At 40.7% G+C, this 20960-nt stretch overlaps 1 protein-coding gene across 1 annotated transcript in view; it reads left to right on the forward strand.

The window, feature by feature from the left end:
* Positions 1 to 20960, forward strand: part of mbd2 (methyl-CpG binding domain protein 2) — an 88093-nt gene that overhangs the window by 40009 nt on the left and 27124 nt on the right. Inside the window, exon 3 of the mRNA XM_060913469.1 lies at positions 14409 to 14546. Within this exon, the coding sequence (XP_060769452.1) occupies positions 14409 to 14546 (138 nt within the window). The remainder of the gene's footprint in view (positions 1 to 14408; positions 14547 to 20960) is intronic.

The raw sequence follows: 20960 nt of genomic DNA on the forward strand, positions 1-20960 counted from the left end.
ACTTTTGTGCCCGCTCGCTTGGAATTCTTTTGCAATCGCTCGGAATTCTTTTCGTGTTCCCTCATAATACTTTTGTGCCCGCTCGCTTGGAATTCTTTTGTGCTCGCTCAGAATTCTTTTTGTGTTCCCTCATAATACTTTTGTGCCCGCTCGCTTGGAATTCTTTTGCGCTCGCTCGGAATTCTTTTCGTGTTCCCTCATAATACTTTTGTGCCCGCTCGCTTGGAATTCTTTTGCGCTCGCTCGGAATTCTTTTCATGTTCCCTCATAATACTTTTGCGATCGCTTGGAATTCTTTTTGTGTTTCCTCGCAATACTTTTGCGATCGCTCAGAATTTTTTTTGCATTCCCCCGCAATACTTATGTGCCCGCTCGCTTGGAATTCTTTTGTGCTCGCTCATAATTCTTTTTGTGTTCCCTCGCAATACTTTTGTGCACGCTCACTTGGAATTCTTTTGCGCTCGCTCGGAATTCTTTTCGTGTTCCCTCATAATACTTTTGTGCCCGCTCACTTGGAATTCTTTTGCGCTCGCTCAGAATTCTTTTTGTGTTCCCTCGCAATACTTTTGTGCCCGCTCGCTTGGAATTCTTTTGTGCTCGCTCAGAATTCTTTTTGTGTTCCCTCACAATAATTTTGTGCCAGCTTGCTTGGAATTCTTTTGCGCTCACTCGGAATTTTTTTTGCATTCCCCCGCAATACTTTTGTGCCCACTCGCTTGGAATTCTTTTGCACTTGCTCAGAATTCTTTTTGTGTTCCCTCGCAATACTTTTGCAATCGCTTGGAATTCTTTTTGTGTTTCCTCGCAATACTTTTGTGTCCGCTCGCTTGGAATTCTTTTGCACTCGCTCGGAATTCTTTTCGTGTTCCCTCATAATACTTTTGTGCCCGCTCGCTTGGAATTCTTTTGCGCTCGCTCAGAATTCTTTTTGTGTTCCTTCGCAATACTTTTGTGCCCGCTCGCTTGGAATTCTTTTGTGCTCGCTCAGAATTCTTTTTGTGTTCCCTCGCAATACTTTTGTGCCCGCTCGCTTGGAATTCTTTTGCGCTCGCTCGGAATTCTTTTCATGTTCCCTCATAATACTTTTGTGCCCGCTCGCTTGGAATTCTTTTGTGCTCGCTCAGAATTCTTTTTGTGTTCCCTCATAATACTTTTGTGCCCGCTCGCTTGGAATTCTTTTGCGCTCGCTCGGAATTCTTTTCGTGTTCCCTCATAATACTTTTGTGCCCGCTCGCTTGGAATTCTTTTGCGCTCGCTCGGAATTCTTTTCATGTTCCCTCATAATACTTTTGCGATCGCTTGGAATTCTTTTTGTGTTTCCTCGCAATACTTTTGCGATCGCTCAGAATTTTTTTTGCATTCCCCCGCAATACTTATGTGCCCGCTCGCTTGGAATTCTTTTGTGCTCGCTCATAATTCTTTTTGTGTTCCCTCGCAATACTTTTGTGCCCGCTCACTTGGAATTCTTTTGCGCTCGCTCGGAATTCTTTTCGTGTTCCCTCATAATACTTTTGTGCCTGCTCACTTGGAATTCTTTTGCGCCTGCTCAGAATTCTTTTTGTGTTCCCTCGCAATACTTTTGTGCCCGCTCGCTTGGAATTCTTTTGTGCTCGCTCAGAATTCTTTTTGTGTTCCCTCACAATAATTTTGTGCCAGCTTGCTTGGAATTCTTTTGCGCTCACTCGGAATTTTTTTTGCATTCCCCCGCAATACTTTTGTGCCCACTCGCTTGGAATTCTTTTGCACTTGCTCAGAATTCTTTTTGTGTTCCCTCGCAATACTTTTGCAATCGCTTGGAATTCTTTTTGTGTTTCCTCGCAATACTTTTGTGTCCGCTCGCTTGGAATTCTTTTGCACTCGCTCGGAATTCTTTTTGTGTTCCCTCATAATACTTTTGTGCCCGCTCGCTTGGAATTCTTTTGCGCTCGCTCAGAATTCTTTTTGTGTTCCCTCGCAATACTTTTGCAATCGCTTGGAATTTTTTTTTTTTGCGTTCCCTTGCAATTCTTTTGCGCTCGCTTCCTTGGAATTCTTTTGCGCTCACTCAGAATTCTTTTTGTGTTCCCTCGCAAGACTTTTACGATCGCTCGGAATTCTTCTTGCGCTCCCTCGCAATACTTTTGTGCCCGCTCGCTTGGAATTCTTTTGTGCTCGCTCAGAATTCTTTTTGTGTTCCCTCGCAATACTTTTGTGCCCGCTCGCTTGGAATTCTTTTGCGCTCGCTCGGAATTCTTTTCGTGTTCCCTCATAATAATTTTGCGATCGCTTGGAATTCTTTTTGTGTTTCCTCGCAATACTTTTGCGATCGCTCAGAATTTTTTTTGCATTCCCCCGCAATACTTATGTGCCCGCTCGCTTGGAATTCTTTTGTGCTCGCTTAGAATTCTTTTTGTGTTCCCTCGCAATACTTTTGTGCCCGCTCGCTTGGAATTCTTTTGCGCTCGCTCGGAATTCTTTTTGTGTTCCCTCGCAATACTTTTGTGCCCGCTCGCTTGGAATTCTTTTGCGCTCGCTCGGAATTCTTTTCGTGTTCCCTCATAATACTTTTGTGCCCGCTCACTTGGAATTCTTTTGCGCTTGCTCAGAATTCTTTTTGTGTTCCCTCGCAATACTTTTGCGATCACTTGGAATTCTTTTTGTGTTTCCTCGCAATACTTTTGTGTCCGCTTGCTTGGAATTCTTTTGCGCTCGCTCGGAATTCTTTTCGTGTTCCCTCATAATACTTTTGTGCCCGCTCGCTTGGAATTCTTTTGTGCTCGCTCAGAATTCTTTTTGTGTTCCCTCGCAATACTTTTGCAATCGCTTTGAATTTTTTTTTTGCATTCCCTTGCAATTCTTTTGCGCTCGCTTCCTTGGAATTCTTTTGCGCATGTTCAGAATTCTTTTTGTGTTCCCTCGCAAGACTTTTACGATCGCTCGGAATTCTTCTTGCGCTCCCTCGCAATACTTTTGCGCTCGCTCAGAATACTTTCGCATTTCCTTGCAGTTTTTTTGCGTTGCCTCAGAATAATGGTTAGTGTTAGGGTTAACGCTCAAGTTTTGCCAGGGAACTAACTTAAAATAAATCCTCACCATGACGCTTAGCGACCTCCATAATGTATAGATGTTGTTGTGGTGAGCTTTCCCCTAAGAAGGAGTTTATCTTTTATGAAAGAAAACTTGAGTCCCTGTCAGAGTTTTTAATGTAAAGCTCTTCCTGAGGGGAAATATTTTGCGCTTTGTAGTTTTTCAGTTATGTGACGAGCTGCGTTTTTGTCCTAGCTTCAAAAGAGAGGAAAAAATAAATAAGCTTGTGAGGGAACATCTCTAGATGGCTGCTTTAATGTAAGTGGTAACAAGTGCTAACTTGTTTTGCAGATGTTTCATGACATTAATAAACTATAAACGGATAAGAAGTATGATTTTGGGATGCATGTAGGTTATAGGAAAATACTTTTCTTGCTCGGACATCTAGTACTTTTTTTTTTTTGGATTAAAAAAACTCCGTGTTTTAACCTGGAAGTGTTAAAACAAGATTGTTGTTAGTGGCTTAATAACCTGCTTCGTAACGTTACTAGACAAACTGCAGGAGGGTTAAAAAGCGTCGTGTTGACAAGTAGCTATTTTTCTGAGAACATCCTGGCTTAAAAAAGGCATGAAAATCTTGTCTTTAAACACGTCATTGATGATGATTAGGGTTTAACAGATACATCGGTTTACTTCAGACAGGCATGTTTTTCCAAGTCTGATTTCCGAGCGTGATGGAATGCAGCACGTAACACACGCACACTTTAAAAAAAAAGTTATTCCTTAATAATGATCGTGCTGTTTCACTTTTACTTCTTGGTAATCTGGTTTCCTTGTATTTCAGGTTTTTTTAAGGGCCATTTAGAGATTACGTGTGTGTGTGTGTGTGTGTGTGTTGGAGCTAGCATTATAGTTAACTGACTCTTGCTGAGATACTATCTAAAGAGTGTAGACTGTAGAATGACCCCACCTATTAATGCAGGATCTCTCTCACACACACACACACACACACACACACACACACACACACACACACACACACACACACACACACACTGCCATGCTTCATGCAAGCTCTTGAGCTATATTAAGGATTTCAAAGTTGCAATTCAACACCAATCACTGGCGCACCGACTGTAACCGAGCAGCTGTGTCTCAATTTCAGTTAAATTAGTTTGTCGGCATGATAACGTGTCACATCTGGACTCTGGAGTCATACAAAAACCACGATGTGTGTGTGTGTGTGTGTGTGTGTGTGTGTGTGTGTGTGTGTGTGTGTGAGAGAGCATACTAGGTTTCCTTCCGAGCAGGTTTCAGAGATTTATTGTCCTCACACGCTGTTCTTAGTTAAGGTGTGGTTGCTTTCCTTAAACGTTATTACATTCACCTTTATTGACGTCACCAGATTGAGCTCTTCTGCTGTTGAGCTCGTTGGCTGTCATAAACTTCCAGGATGGAATGCATCACCTCGATTTAACAAAAAGTCCAAGTCCCTGAATGCCAAGGACTACTGATTGGACGCACGAAATAATTTTCCTGGAACTCTGGCACACCGAAAATAGCCACAGAATAAATAAACGGTGCTTCAGGAGTGTTCTGGATGAGTATTTTTCCCCCCTCACATCTCATTGTGCCTCACTAGCACTGAAACGTGTTCGGATCTTATTTCTTGTCCTCGGTGAATTTGATGAGACTTCTTTACCTTGAGCCTCGGATGTTTTGTGTGTTAAAGGAGAACTGAAGGCAAATTTTTATTTTTTTTTATAATCAAAATTCTATTTATCTCATTTTATTAAATATCGGAATGCATGTTTGATCGCTATTTTGTCGCTGCTATAGCAAGTTATGAGTGTTTGAAATATGCTCTGTAATATATCAGTCCGTATGTCAAAGCAATGGCCGTAAACAAGATTCGTTGAGACCTGTGCGAGACATCGTAGGACGGAAGTAAAACGTACAGCGGAAATCAAAGTGACCGACATCTGCCAACGTTGTCAAAAGACGCGCGCGCCCTCTTTCGAATGCTGACGTAATCAAGCCGGAAGTTTTGTTTGTTTTGATAGCAATCAGGAAAGTTTGAAAAAAGTAGTCAGTAATCGTCATTTAAACTCGTTTTTGTGCAATACTTCGTTTAGAAAACAGTTTTCAAAATGGCGGCACTGACACCTGGCTGACACTTCACTTCACGTTTGAAAGTCTCGCACAAGTCTCGTGAAGATCGCGCGGATAAGCGACGCCTGCCGTGGACCAAACGAACAAAATTCAACACGGCTAAAAACCGAATAGGCCGATAAGTATAATATTTAACTGCAATTAGTTGCCAATACGAGTCACAATATAAGGTTACTAAAACCGAAAGCGTAATCGAACAACACGTTAATTAAGAAATAAAGCAAGTTTAAAAACGACTTCAGTTCTCCTTTAAAATTGACGACTCAAAGATTGTCCTTTCGTTAACGTTTCTGTCAGTTTCCGGGATCTTCTCTAAACCTGAATAGAAACTGTAGGATAAAAGGTGACGTGTTGAGTCACAAACCTGTCCCGCAGCAGCGCACAAACAGCTCTTAAGTTCTTAGGTTTGCAATTATACGTCTGTCTCACTGAATAGACCCACCCTTATCCTGTTCATCTTCCTCCGTCATGCACAAAATGTTCATTCTTCACAACACGTCTTTATACAGTCCATCCGTAGCCTGGATTTCTTTCCGCTTTTATTGTTGAGCCTTAATTAAATTATAAATGGATATATTTAATGCATTGCTCGAGGTCTGATTCACATAGCCTCATTTACATGTTTACACACTGGGTGGTTTTTGATTGATTATAAGAGGTCTACAAAAGCGTGCGTTCTTAATTATTATCATTATCTGCATTATTAATAAAAATGAAGCAAATCATGACCCAATAAGTGGAGAAATTAATCTGTATCATGTGATATGTTTTTAGATTAGGATTTACATCAATCAAGTAATTACATATGTGTTATTTCCCAGCTGGGAGGTCCGTATGGTGAAATACCGTGACCGAGGTCTTGAAAGTACTGAGCGAGGCCCTCTGGGCCGAGGTCAGTATTCAAGGCCGAGGTCACGGTATTTCACCATATGGACCGACCTTAAGCTGGTAAATCGTATATTTATTTTTTTCTTTACCAAATTCTAACAGAAAACGAGAGCGCCCGAAAGGGAAAACTGAGCCGAGCCGCCATTTTGAATCCTCATTCACGGCTGTAATGCAAATGGCTTCCTCCTCGGTATACAAGTGCACTTCCATGGCAGGAAAAAAACTACATTTTGCCGCCTATGTAGTCCCCTATTTACACAAAACTGAGTCATTCAGGATTCAGCCATGTTTTTGCTCGGCGTTAGCAAGTTACAGGTTTTTAGCTTTCTCCTGAAATGTTTTCTTGTATTTCTTCTTCCTCAGGGTAGTAAAACTCGCTTTCGCTGTGAACACTGTCGTTATTGCTATCCATGCTGTAAAATTAATGCTATTCTCCTGAGAAATGCTGGCAAAAATTTATAAGATTTTTGATAATCTTATAAATAAATCTTATAAAAAAAAGATAAATGTTGACAACAAAAAGCTACAATGTTTGTTGTTGTTGTGAACGAGCGAGTCGCCAGAGGTCCATAACCGGGGTCCGTAAGTGGGGTCTGTATTGTAGGATACGGACCCGCTTGCCAGCCAATCAGAGCGCAGGAATTGATGGAAACCTGACCGTGAAAAAAATAAATCTAATTATGTAATGTACATATTTACATAGTATACAGTAATTACATATGGCTGTCTGATAATAGCTATGATTTTAAATTGTTTTTGAACTCATGATCATATCATACACCCACAATTATTCAACCGGTTTCATCAACAGAGTATTGCAGAGCTTTCTGGAATTTTCTGGATTCCATAAGGAACGACTTTGACAAGGGCTAAATTGTGATGGCGAGATAACTGGGTCTGAGCATCTCCAAAACGGCACATTTCGTGGGGTGTTCCCGGTACGCAATGGTTAATACCTACCAAAAGTGGTCCAAGGATCTAAAGGACAACTGGTGAACCGGCGACAGGGTCATGGGTGTCGAAGGTTCATTGATTCACATGGGGCACGAAGGCGAGAACATATGGTCCAATCCCACAGAAGAGCTACTGTAGCACAGATTGCTGAAAAAGTTAACGCTGGCTAAACCGTAAAGGTGTTGTCCAGGGCTTTACATTAGCACTCGCCAAATGCGGGTAAAATTCGGCTTTGGCGGGTAATGACTTTAGTCTCACTAGCCACTTTGGTGGGTGGTTTATTCTGTGGTATGACAATATATTTTAATTGTAGTTTTCTCTGAAGGCATCTGATATAATAAACGCATTACAATGTGATATTACACGACTACAACTCCCATGAGCACCTGCATAAGCATTCTGACAACATGTTAGAATTGTTTAGAACGTTTGTTAACATCTCAGATAAAATCAGTGATACGGTAACCTGCGGTTAATGAACGAACCAACAAAGTTGCTGACGACTGACAAGCGCACTATGTGGCGGCATATAGCTGGAGTTTCAAACCCTGCTGCTCAGGGAAAAAGGGGCAGAGATGATCAGGGCCGGAGCAGCATTTTAAAATCACTGAGGTCCGTGATGCGCAAAGAGCGCGCTGAAAAACATTCGACATATTTAAATGAGATGGGTGAATTACACTCCACACAAGAGATCTATTCCTGAAATTACTTTTAATGGTGTTTGAACTGAATATCATCAGTTCTGAAAAAAAAAATCATGTATGTGGCAAGAGTAAGAATAATTTAAGCTTGTTTAATGGTTTGATCTGGCCCAAGCAATGAGGACAAAAGATACCCTCACCATGTAGCCTATGGAACTAAGATACATTAACAATCTGGCATCCGTTACACTTACACACACACAAAAACATTCTGGGAAAAAAATCAGTACACACCACCATGTTTTAGGCAAAGTTATCCAAGGCAAACATAAGTTTAAACTTTCCACTCTATTGCTTTGACTTATCGAATGATTTATTTTTTAAATCACAGACAAGGCAGGCTACAACTGCGCTGCATTGAAAATATAAATTTAACAGCTTGATGAAAGCGCGCTGATGGTTACCATGGAAACCCCGTGTCTCCTGCACTGCGTTCCTCCCCCGAGTCGCGCGCTTATTCGCTTTTGTGTTCTTGGTCTCCGAGCCGCGCACACCAAACACACACACAAGACAGAATCAACGTTTAACATAATTAATAATGCACTTTTTACGGAGACATTTTAATGTTATTCTTTATTTTTTTATCCAGTTGAATATTTAGCATACAAATGTATTTTCAGCTCTTAAAAATGACCGAGGTCCGGACCGTGGGGGCCTCAGAGCTGGCTACGGCCATGGAGATGAACAAGACGCTAATACACTGTAAAAAATGATTTGTTGTTTTAACTTAAAGTTAGTACCCGGGCTGCCTTAAAATTTTGAGTTCATTGAAATTCATATAGTAAGCTAAATTGTTCACCTCGTTGTGTTAACTTACTATATGAATTTCAATGTACTCAAAATTTTAAGGCAGCCCGGGTACTAACTTTTTTAAGTTAGAACAACAAATCATTTTTTACGGTGTAGGAAGATAAGACAGTTCAATGACAAATGGAAGTTCGGGCGAGATTGGCTAGTTCATAGCAAAACCGAAAATACCCTGTACTGTGAAGACTGTAGAAAGTCTGGCAAAGACAGGCACCAGCAATTTTAAACTCAAAACTATAAAGGACCACAAAAAGTCAAATGCACACATTGGTACTATAACATCAAAACCGGTGAAGACGGCTGGTCACTACAGGACAGCATTGCTTTCAGTCCCTGGCTGTCATGAAGTCGGCTGAGCTGGAGAGGATGGAGCTGCTGGTTAGAAACGTTCACGCGATTGTAAAGAAGTTGATCTCGCCCCAGCTATCAACTTATGGCCTGCTGGAAGCCTCAGGTCACGAAGACCATTTTTCATGGACCATTCAGACTCATCTGATGATGAATGTAATGAGGACATTTAATGTCTCTCTCTACACATGTTCACTCACATATATACACACACACACACACACACACACACACACACACACACTAATAGATTATACATAATAATGGCAGCACGGTGGTGTAGTGATTAGCACTGTCGCCCCACAGCAAGAAGGTCCGGGTTCGAGCCCCGTGGCTGGCGAGGGCCTTTCTGTGTGGAGTTTGCATGTTCTCCTCGTGTCCGCGTGGGTTTCCTCCGGGTGCTCCGGTTTCCCCCACAGTCCAAAGACATGCAGGTTAGGTTAACTGGTGACTCTAAATTGACCGTAGGTGTGAATGTGAGTGTGAATGGTTGTCTGTGTCTATGTGTCAGCCCTGTGATGACCTGGCGACTTGTCCAGGGTGTACCCCGCCTTTCGCCCGTAGTCAGCTGGGATAGGCTCCAGCTTGCCTGTGACCCTGTAGAACAGGATAAAGCGGCTAGAGATAATGAGATGAGATGAGACATAATAATACTTGATAATACACATAATACTTGCATATCAAAAGATCAAATGTTTTTCAATGATAAATGTTTTGAATTGGACTTTTAATATTAGAATCAGTTCAGTTGTACTGAATGTTATTTTTCATATTATACGATATTTCATATTGTAAGGGGCTTGAATTTGAGTTCAATAAACAGAATACTCTGTTTATATTTTTGTCTGAATTGGTTGCATGTTTTCATATTGGGAGCTACCTTAACAGCACTGAATACTTGAGTGCTACTGTAGAAATACATTATACGCTGCCATTCATAATTAAGTCTAGATCTTCCGAACTTTAACGTATCATGGTGAAGAAAAAACTGCGATTTCCTGGCAACAAAATTGTGGCTAGTGAAAAGGCTGAATGGCTAGTGACTCAGGAAAACCACTAGCCACAGTGGCCGGTGAGCAAAAAAATTAACGTAAAGCCCTGGCGTCATTAACTTTTTCGGCAGTTTGTGCTACAGTAGCTCTTCTGTGGGATGTGGGCTAGCCTTCATACCCCACGCAAATCAATGAGCCTGATATATTTAACAATTATTCCACGAAATCGAGTCGTACATGACCTGATAGCCGACGAGGCGCATAGTACCGAGTTATCTATAAGCCGTGTACGACGAGATTGAGTGGAATAACTGTTTTATTCTATCCACATTCACTGGATTTTTAAAAACAGAGCATTTTTATTTTTTGCAAATTTGATCAATGAAAACTTTTATACAAAACATCTGACAGTAATTTCTGCTTAGAATGTAAACAAACTGGCGAAACATCAGGAGCAGTTTGTGAAAAATGCGAAAATAATTCTTGAAAAATAAAAGATACGTTCTTACCATCAAATATTTTCATTCCTTTTTTTTTTGTATTTTTTTGGGTTTTTGTTTTCGAGTAGAGTTTTTATTTTATCCTCAGTTGGTTCATTAACGCGCTCCACCATTTTGTGCTTCTCTACTCATGGTATATGAGCTGATAGCCTAGCAGTAGAGTAGCCAATCAGAGCACACGATTGGTCGTATCCAGTGAACGTGAATAGAATAAAAACTTATCTTTATAGTTGGCTGATCTTACCAGTAACGTATCCTATAGTCCTTTCTTTACTTTGTGTAACGTGACCGAGAGCGCCTGTAGCTAGCTAGCTGGTTAGCGCTTGAATACATGTTGAAAAGCTACAGTAGTGTGTGACACGCTGAAGGGAATCCTGAACCTCAGTTGAGGCTCATTTTAGCTTAAAATATTTAAGCAGATGATAGCAAGCTTTATTGCCCTATTGAATCTGCAAGTTCCGGCATCTCTTTGCAGAGCGACTTGAACTGTCTCCATGACTGGAGTATGGCTTATGGCATGCAGTTTAACATCTCTAAATGCAAGGTTTTGCACATGTCAAAGCTGAGATCACGTAAAGGGACTCCAAATAATTATCAACTAGCTGGGAAGGTATTGGAAACAGCCTCTGAAACTTTTGATCTCGGGGTGGTTGTTTCTAATAAGCTCACGTGGGCTACCCATATTGAGGAACTTTGTGCTAAGGGAAACAAAGTGTTAGGTCTTGTGAAGCGTGTTTGTGGGCGTGATATTTACGATGCATCAACTAGGCAGTTACTGTATATGACTTTAGTTAGGCTAATATTAGAATATGCATCGCCTTTGTGGTCCCCTTATACAGTTAAACATCGAAAGCTGTTGGAAAACATCCAGCGTCGCGCCACAAAGTTTATTCTAAGCTATCCGGCCATAGAGTTAACATACAATGACAGGCTGTGTAAGCTAAATTTACTCCCTCTAGAATTTCGTAGGGAGATACATGACTTAGTCCTCCTATTCAAATTCAAGGTTGGGATAATAACAGCAAATTTTGTCAATTTTTTGTCACCTGCAACCAGCCATTATAGAACTCGTAACTATGATTCTAACAACTTTTGTCCTCTTACGTCACATAAGCAAGATTATTTCACTAACACATATTTTCCTCGAACTAGGCGGCATGGTGGTGTAGTGGTTAGCGCTGTCGCCTCACAGCAAGAAGGTCCGGGTTCGAGCCCCGTGGCCGGCGAGGGCCTTTCTGTGTGGAGTTTGCATGTTCTCCCCGTGTCCGCGTGGGTTTCCTCCGGGCGCTCCGGTTTCCCCCACAGTCCAAAGACATGCAGGTTAGGTTAACTGGTGACTCTAAATTGACCGTAGGTGTGAATGTGAGTGTGAATGGTTGTCTGTGTCTATGTGTCAGCCCTGTGATGACCTGGCGACTTGTCCAGGGTCAGTCAGCTGGGATAGGCTCCAGCTTGCCTGCGACCCTGTAGAAGGATAAAGCGGCTAGAGATAATGAGATGAGATGAGATATTTTCCTCGAACTATAAAATTATGGAACAGTCTCCCTAGTTATATAAAGCAGTCTACGTCAGTTCCTGAGTTCAAAAAACTACTTCGTAGCCATTATAATTCAAGATTGTACTCATATCGGGCACCATGACCTCATCTCATCTCATTATCTCTAGCCGCTTTATCCTGTTCTACAGGGTCGCAGGCAAGCTGGAGCCTATCCCAGCTGACTACGGGCGAAAGGCGGGGTACACCCTGGACAAGTCGCCAGGTCATCACAGGGCTGACACATAGACACAGACAACCATTCACACTCACATTCACACCTACGCTCAATTTAGAGTCACCAGTTAACCTAACCTGCATGTCTTTGGACTGTGGGGGAAACCGGAGCACCCGGAGGAAACCCACGCGGACACGGGGAGAACATGCAAACTCCACACAGAAAGGCCCTCGCCGGCCCCGGGGCTCGAACCCAGGACCTTCTTGCTGTGAGGTGACAGCGCTAACCACTACACCACCGTGCCGCCCGCACCATGACCTATATTTATTTAACTTGGATATTTTTGTTACTTAGTCAATTGATAATTATTTTTTATATTTATTGTTTTTAATCATCTAAATATGTTTTGTAATGTTTTGTATTTTGTTAAGGGGTTGAATGTTAATTGGGGCTTTGCCCTATATTCTTCTCCTGCCACTTTTGCTATTTATGTATTTATTGTAGCAAACCTCAATAAAAGAAAGGAATCCTGAACCTCAGTTGAGGCTCATTTTAGCTTAAAATACTGTCAAATTAGTTATAAAACTGGTTTTTGTGATGTATGTTTAGCCATTATGGAGAAAATGGCCCAGTGTGTGTGTGAGAGAACATCTGCTGGGCCTTAGGTATACACACACACACACACACACACACACACACACACACACACACACACACACACACACACGTCATGCTCTCTCAGGGGTCCTGGTTTTGATTTTAAAACAGTGTGATTATCAGATTAACGACGATCGGTTCTGTACGTCTGCGGCGTTTTGGCTTTATGAGCGCTGTGGGATCTCTGGTCCGAAACGCATACACACTCCTGGGAAAACCTCCCCACGTGTGTTTCAGCTGTGAAATAAAAAACAGCATGTGTGTGGCCTGAATACAGTCACCCTGAAGCACTGTGCATGCTCATAGCTGTAAATCTCAACTGCAATTAACAGTCTTTAAAAAATAAAATAAACGAGGTTGACTGACTGCTTGCTGCGAAAACTAAGAGTTTTCGCTTTTTGGGTTCTGTTATGAGTCAACAAAACGAAACAGATCATCGTGGTTTCAGATGTGCTAACATGATGAACGCTGAATGAGTCAGCGATTTTTGAAAAACTCTGACTTTTCTCTCTCAGATTTTTCAGGAAGTCCGTTTAAACAAGACGGTGTCCACTATTTTTGAACAATTTGTACCTTTTATTGTTTTTTTTAACCCTCCCCCCCTCTTCTTTATTATCCTCCTTCAGTAAATCATAAACAGAAGCACAGCAGTTAAAGATGGCCGCCATTTCCTTCATACTAATCACTGCAGCCATTTTACAGAAGCGAAGCTGGGGAAATCTGATTAGATATGAATCACTTCATATGATTTTTATTTTTTTTTTATTTTTATTTTTTTTTAACATGGTTTATCTTGCTAAGTTTCTTCAGGAGGTCAGTTTAAACAGAGCGCCTCAATTTCAAGATAAACACATCAGCCATCTTGTACATCTTGTATTTAGCCTTTTAGCATTTCGTTTCCTGTATTTCCTCAAAATTATTTGCTCAACTTGTTAGTTTTACATAGCAACACTGTAGACAGAAATCCTTCGAAAAAACTTTTTTTGTGGTCTTCTGTTGACGCATTTTGAAAGATTCTCAAAATGAGCAACAAAATGCTGATTAAAAGAACTAGTCATGACAAAACTGGAAGACGCATGCACTCCATGTGTCATGGTTTATTTACGTTTTCATCACCATTTCTTTAAAGATCCCTTTATAGATGCGCCAACTTTTCTACGACTTTTAGCCATAAAAACTCTATGGGTAGTATCTCACTGGGCTGCGACAGCCCGCGACTAGTTGGAGACACAACAATTGCGATAAAATATGCGAATTAGCGACAATTTTCACTTGGAATCACACTGAATTGATATTCGCATATTGTTGTGTCTCCAACTAGTCGCAGGCTGTCGCAGCCCGGCTTTCCCTCGGCAGGCAGGGAAGTAGAGGAAGCCTCACGGAAACTGACTTGAGAAGGGTTCGCGACAGCTTTGCGACACCAGCGACGCATTTGCGGCTATTTTGAGAGAAATTTTGTCGCGCGAATTTTTTGAACATGTTCAAAATTTCAGCGACGAAGAAGCGACAGTTTGCGACTCATGCGAGGAAATTGAGAAGCCCCGCGAATGTTTCAAGACACTTTTGAAACTCTCTCGCGAATGCCGTTCGCAATTTGTCGCAAGCTATCGCAGCCCAGTGAGATACTAGCTTATTTATGTAAATTTCTGGGTTTTTTTTCTTCTCTCTCAGGGAAAACCGGACTTGAACACAGCACTGCCCATCCGACAGACAGCCTCCATTTTCAAACAGCCCGTCACCAAAGTGGTCAACCATCCCAACAACAAAGTCAAGACAGATCTACAGCGAGCAACCGAACAGCCTCGGCAGGTGAGTGTTGGTTTACGACTCGGATTCAGTGGATCTCGTGCAGGTTTTGCGCGTTAGCTTGGTCGGCTTATTACAGTCATGTGCTAATTATCAGTGGTAGGTGATTTGACCAAATCCCGAGAGTGGTGTTCTACGTTCAGGTGCTCATCCGAAGATCATCCATGCCAGATCATGGATTGGTAAATACGGAAGAATAAGAAACGGGAAAATATTCATCCTTTGTTTTCATTTAATACGTTAAAAACTTATTTTAGTATAAATACGGAAGTGGTTATTGAAAATCGTGCATGCTGATTGGTCAAGAAATTCAGACTATTTCTCGGTAATCATCTCGAGCAACTCGGCAAAATGGCAGCCGATCGCTTCGTCACCGTAAGTGAGGAAGAATTACAAATGATGAAAGAAAATACTGTTCCTAAAAGCACTAAAGATGCTACGAAGTTTGGTCTAAAACTATTCAAAGGTGTAGGGTGGACTTGTGATTTATTTTATCGATTTCAAAACAAAGCATTTTATGTGACTCGGCGTAGATAAGTGACACAAGTTTGCGCCACGCTGTTATTACATTTGCATGCCGGTTTTGAGGTTTGAAATATTTTTATTTATTTATTTTTTAAATACGACTTTTTAAAAAAAAATAATCATCTGTGTATTTATACTTAAACAATTATCCGCCTTGGGCTCGGTGACTATCGGTGATTTATTCTATCCACATTCACTGGATATGAGCAATCATGCACTCTAATTGGCTACTCTACTACTAGGATATCAGCTCCTATACCATGAGTAGAGAAAAACAATGGCGGAGCACATCAAGTCACTTTGATATCACTTTGTTATCAAGTGTTTAAAAGAAACGGAAATAGCTAAAAGGATATAGTCATCCCCCTGCCAAGTGTATCCTGTTCCACACTCCAGCCCAGTTGGTGGCGGTAATGCACCTTTAAGTTGGTTTGCCGACCGCCAAAAAACCCCAAAGAAGAAGAAAATGGCGGAGCATGTTACTGAACCAACTGAGGACGAAATAAAAACTGTTCGAAAACAAAACCCCAAAAATACAAAAAAAAAGCAACAAAATATAGAATAAAAGTATTTGATGGTAAGAATGTGTCTTTTTAAAAAAATTTCAAGAATTATCATCACATTTTTCACAAATTGCTACTGTGATTTCGCTGGTTTGTTTACATTCTAAGCAGAAATGATTTTGTCGGATGTTTTGTATCAAGTTTATTTATCGAATTTGCAAAAAATAAAAATGCTCCGTTTTTCAAAATCCAGTGAATGTGGAAATAATAAAACAGTTATTCCACTCAATCTCGTCGTACATGGATTATAGATAACTTGGTGCTATGCACCTCATCGGCTGTCGGCTCATGTACGACTCGATTTCGTGGAATAACTTTTAAATATTCTCTTTTATAAAATATGTAACTGACACATTCATCAACTTTCACCATCAGAAAGGAAATCGACAACGCTGAGTTTGTGGTTATGAGTTTGTTGGGTATTTGAGTCCAATTTACAAGTTGGAAAATATGTATTTCGTTCCAAGTTTCCAACACAAGTTGAATTGCAGAAAAGCAGCTATAAAACCCAAAGAGTAATTTCAGTTAAAGTCCATCCCGTCCCATGTCCTGGTCTTCCCAGGCAGTCTCCCGTCCCAGTACTAACCAGGCCCTGAAGGCGCATCGGGTGGTGCCGATCTCCATTTCTGTAGCCCTCGGCTTCTTGCCTATAACATAGCTAGGGTTACAGCGGGGGGCTGGTCCTCTGGTAACCACGAGAGGTTGACTCCCTACTCAGCAGCACCTCGACAGATAACAATAGTTACCATTTTGTTAATGGTTTTTGGTATAACGATCTCCCGCTAATAATAGTAATAATAATATGGACCCGCTAACCACTAGGTCAGCTCGCGGTACTAATTTGTCACCAAGGAACAAATCAAATATTCTGCAAATGCAATCTTATCCCATATATCATTAGGAGCGAAAGCACTCCAAATTAATATTGGTTATTTACTCTAAATATTTAGACATGAAATGGTGTCCCACAAGATTCTGTCTTTGTGTATATGCTGGTATAAAATATAATAAATACAGCACTGTTGAGTCCAATCCTGTCGCCTTGTGCTGTATTTGAGGCCAGATTGCAATGCGTAATCCTCTGCGTCCAACCAATAAAGCTGCTGAAAATGTCCCCTCAACTTGACATTTAATCTCGTTAACTTGGAGCGAGGGCGGCACGGTGGTGTAGTGGTTAGCGCTGTCGCCTCACAGCAAGAAGGTCCGGGTTCGAGCCCCGTGGCTGGCGAGGGCCTTTCTGTGTGGAGTTTGCATGTTCTCCCCGTGTCCGCGTGGGTTTCCTCCGGGTGCTCCGGTTTCCCCCACAGTCCAAAGACATGCAGGTTAGGTTAACTGGTGACTCTAAATTGACCGTAGGTGTGAATGTGAGTGTGAATGGTTGTCTGTGTCTATGTGTCAGCCCTGTGATGACCTGGCGACTTGTCCAGGGTGTACCCCGCCTTTCGCCCGTAGTCAGCTGGGATAGGCTCCAGCTCGCCTGCGACCCTGTAGAACAGGATAAAGCGGCTAGAGATAATGAGATGAGATGAGAACTCTTCTCAAGTACCACTTCTTTCCAGATGTCAGATCCACATGGTGGCTCGCACTGTGAACAGATGTAAAAGTCTCACTTCTCTATTTTAAGTGAGTTTATAGCAACTTTGGCTTTAAATCAATTAACATACAGACACAAAGCTTGGTTAAAGCTGTAGCATTGATCGGGGTAATCGCTGTTTTGAGAAAATAATCACCAGCATTTATCACTCATATCACTAATGTTCGTTCAGAGTTGCTATAACGCTACTCACTGTTGTTGCTGTGCTGCAGTTTCAGATCAAAATGTTGCATGAGGGCAATTCCATGTAAATGTCAACCTCACCATGCAAAAATAAAGCAACATGTAATACATCAAAACCACTCCCAGAGATATCACCTAGGCCTGTATTTTACAGATGTGAATAAGTTGAACCAATTTGTAACCAACCTAATATGTCACTGTCAGTCTTTCTTTCTTATAATGTAAACCCCAAGCTAAAATCCACTTTGATCATGTACAATTCTATATTATTGCCACAAGCCACAGAAATGTATGCAAAAATCCACAAAACAATAGCCATCCTAAATATTATTTAAGAACTTTGATAGTTTTAGCTGATATTTAGAGTTTTTCAAAGGGTTATGGTGGTTAAATTGCTGATTTTCTAAACATACGCCATGCCTATTTCAGACGCGTCACATCCGTAACGGAATTTCGTCACATCCATAACGCTGACTTTTCCTTCCGAAACTCTGCATGAAATACAAAATATTTTAAACAAAGATTTTTTTAATATTCACCTTGGACCCCTCTATCAAATGGATATCTCCATTTCGACATTAGGTTTACAATTTCACAGAGTTTGATAAAAATGTACAGTCACCCAAGAAAAGTGATACTTTTTCTGTCACATCCATAACGCATCTTTTATTGGCATTTTCTGGCATGCCCTAGATGTACTATGGGAATTGTTCTTGTTCTATCACTTCTCCAGTATGGTACAGCCTTAAAATATGCAACACCTGTTTAAATACTGGGAGACAATAAAACATGCACTGGGTCATTTGTTGCCATTTTGAGTTCAAGTGTCACGTCCATAACGCTGGAATTGCTCATGAACGTGTTAAGTTCACTACAGTAGAACAAAACTAATAGCCACTGAGGCCTGTAACTGTAAAAGTTATGAGCTTTACGTGCTCTAACAAAGTAAAGAAAAGATGTGCTTTCGTACAGTCGCTGGTGTTTTTTTTGTTTTTTGTTTTGTCCCCCGCTGGCCGAAAGGGGGATTATGTCGTGGCAAAGTCCGTCCATCCATCCATCCATCCATCCATCCCGGAAGGGGAAATCAACTCCTCTTATAATTTTTGGAGGAATTTCACGAAACTTGGCAAAAGGCTTTGTTATAGGACAGTAATACGCATATTGCAATTTTGTTTGCGATATATTGTAGCAGGGGATATCGTGCTCTCAGAACACTCTTGTTTTGTTTTGTTTTTCCCCTACTTCGCATAACAAACGTCTCAAGGTAGGAAATGGCCTCATTACGTCATTACACCTTGCAAATGACCACTTATAAAGCATCACAAAGGCAGTATTACATCTGTAAACCCTTCTCTGGAGACATGTAAGGGTGCAGTACATGCCTGTGACCACAAGGGGCTGCTAAATCCACACAATTCATCTGTTGGATGACTGTAACAGAGCAAATAATGCCAGATACATGCAGCTTGTTTGTAATCGTCATAAGATTCAAGATTTTTATTTGTCATCTACACAATAACAGACACAGCGGTTTATTACTGGGTAATGAAATTCTTATTTTGCAACTGCCCGACCAAACTACGCTTACCAATATAAAAAGAAATTTATATATAAAATATGAAGTATAAAATATAAAGTGCATATGGAATGCAAATATAAAGGTAGAGTGAAAAATGAAGATAATATTTAAAAAAAAAGGAGAGGCAAACAAACAATGTGCAAACATAGAGGTAGATATACTGTGCAATGTCTTGTGCAAAATTGCTAATATAATCTGTGGTTCAAAGTCTGATGGAAATATAGAGGTAGATGGTAAAGAGGAAGAACTCAAAAAATGAAAAATGTTGTGCTTTATTTTGAGACACTTCCAGATGGTACACTTTTTTTTTTCTTTTTAATAAACCCTTCAGCTAGGTTATTTAGGAAATTGGCTTTTACATGATTGCCGTAAACCCATGATCCAGACATGCGCCTCTGGATCAAGACAAGTCAGATAACCAGATTATTATTACTTTTTATTTATTTTTTATTGTAAAGGAATCAATATTACATCAGGAGTGTTTGAGGTCGATTGGACCTGTCTACTTAAACATATGTTGGCGGTCAGGATGATTACAAAGACAGGGAGGAAGATTTGCTATAAGAGTGGTTAAGGAAAGAAGGGGTAGTGTGACAGTGGGAGTTGAGGTTGAATGAATGATTTAGTGGGGTGTGTGTGTGTAGGAGAGACTCCAGTAGTCATTAGCGTTTGGGAATTATCTTGCTGCCTGAATGCTCTGTTCTCCGTGAGCAGGGCTGTAATGATCACACCATCCCCCATCCATCTTTCTTTCTCTCTCTCTCTTTCTCTAAAACACCCCTCACTCCTACGCTGTATCGTATGCATGTGTTGATACAACATTCTCATATCATAGCATTGCTAAACCTTCTGTTCCAGCTTATGATACTGTCACACTAGAGGATTAATAATATTGGACATTTTTGATTGCCATTTAAACCAAAAAGAAAGCTTGAAAGAAAGATTTCTTCAGGAATCAAGATTTCGGACATCTTCACTAGAAAGTAGTAGTTAAGAATAGGATTAGCTGCTCGTGCTAGCCAGGTTACACGTCATACGTGTCTCTTGATTGCAATGCAGGCATAATTGAACATTTATCTCGACATGTAATTTAGCACAGAACATACAGTATATGATGCTCGTAGTGATGATGAAGAGGAGTTTAAAACCTTCTAGCATAGCGAGGATAGGACGGCTGGAACAATTTAAATTTTTCCTCGAAATCTTGGCAAGGTCTCTGGAATCAACACATTAAACTAAATTGAGACTGTGACTAAAGTCACAGTAATTTGTGCTAGTCAGTTGAAGGTCAAGGAACAGTTGCACCCTGCCGCCCTGAACAAAATAAAAAAAATTGAGAAAATCATGAAAATTGACAATAATAATAATAATAATAATAATAATAGTAACCAGATAGAGACGGTGACTAAAGTTGCAGTAATTTGCGCTAGCTGTTACAAACCAGGATGTCTGGTCACCGTACCCTATAGATCCGGAACGGTAAGAGATAGAGAATGACGCTTAGTGAGGAAACATTGCACCCTGCTGCCCTGAACAAAATTAAAAAAAAAAACTGATTTGAAAAACTCAAGAAAATTGACAGAGTTATAAGTGATTGAAAAAAAATCCCATTTTTCATTGATCATTCCGGATCAGTGATCCAGATCAGCACCAAAAGCCATAGCAACGTAATTCAGCGCAGAGATATTCTTCATGTGAAATTTGGTGATGATTGGTTGAAAACTGAGGGAGAAATAGTGTCCTAAAAATTTTATAATAATAATAATAAAGCAGAAAGATCCTGAGTGAGAGTAACAATTTGCACTAGTGCTGCTAGTGCAAATTAATAAAAGTAAAATCAATTAAACAATCATCTGACACGTATTTAATTCTTCTTCTAGCTAATATGCAGACAGGAAATGATCATGTTGAGGAAGAAATGATTGTCTCATCTCATCTCATTATCTCTAGCCGCTTTATCCTGTTCTACAGGG

The sequence above is a fragment of the Neoarius graeffei genome, chromosome 28 (genome assembly GCF_027579695.1).
Source record: "Neoarius graeffei isolate fNeoGra1 chromosome 28, fNeoGra1.pri, whole genome shotgun sequence".
Lineage (NCBI taxonomy): Eukaryota > Metazoa > Chordata > Actinopteri > Siluriformes > Ariidae > Neoarius > Neoarius graeffei.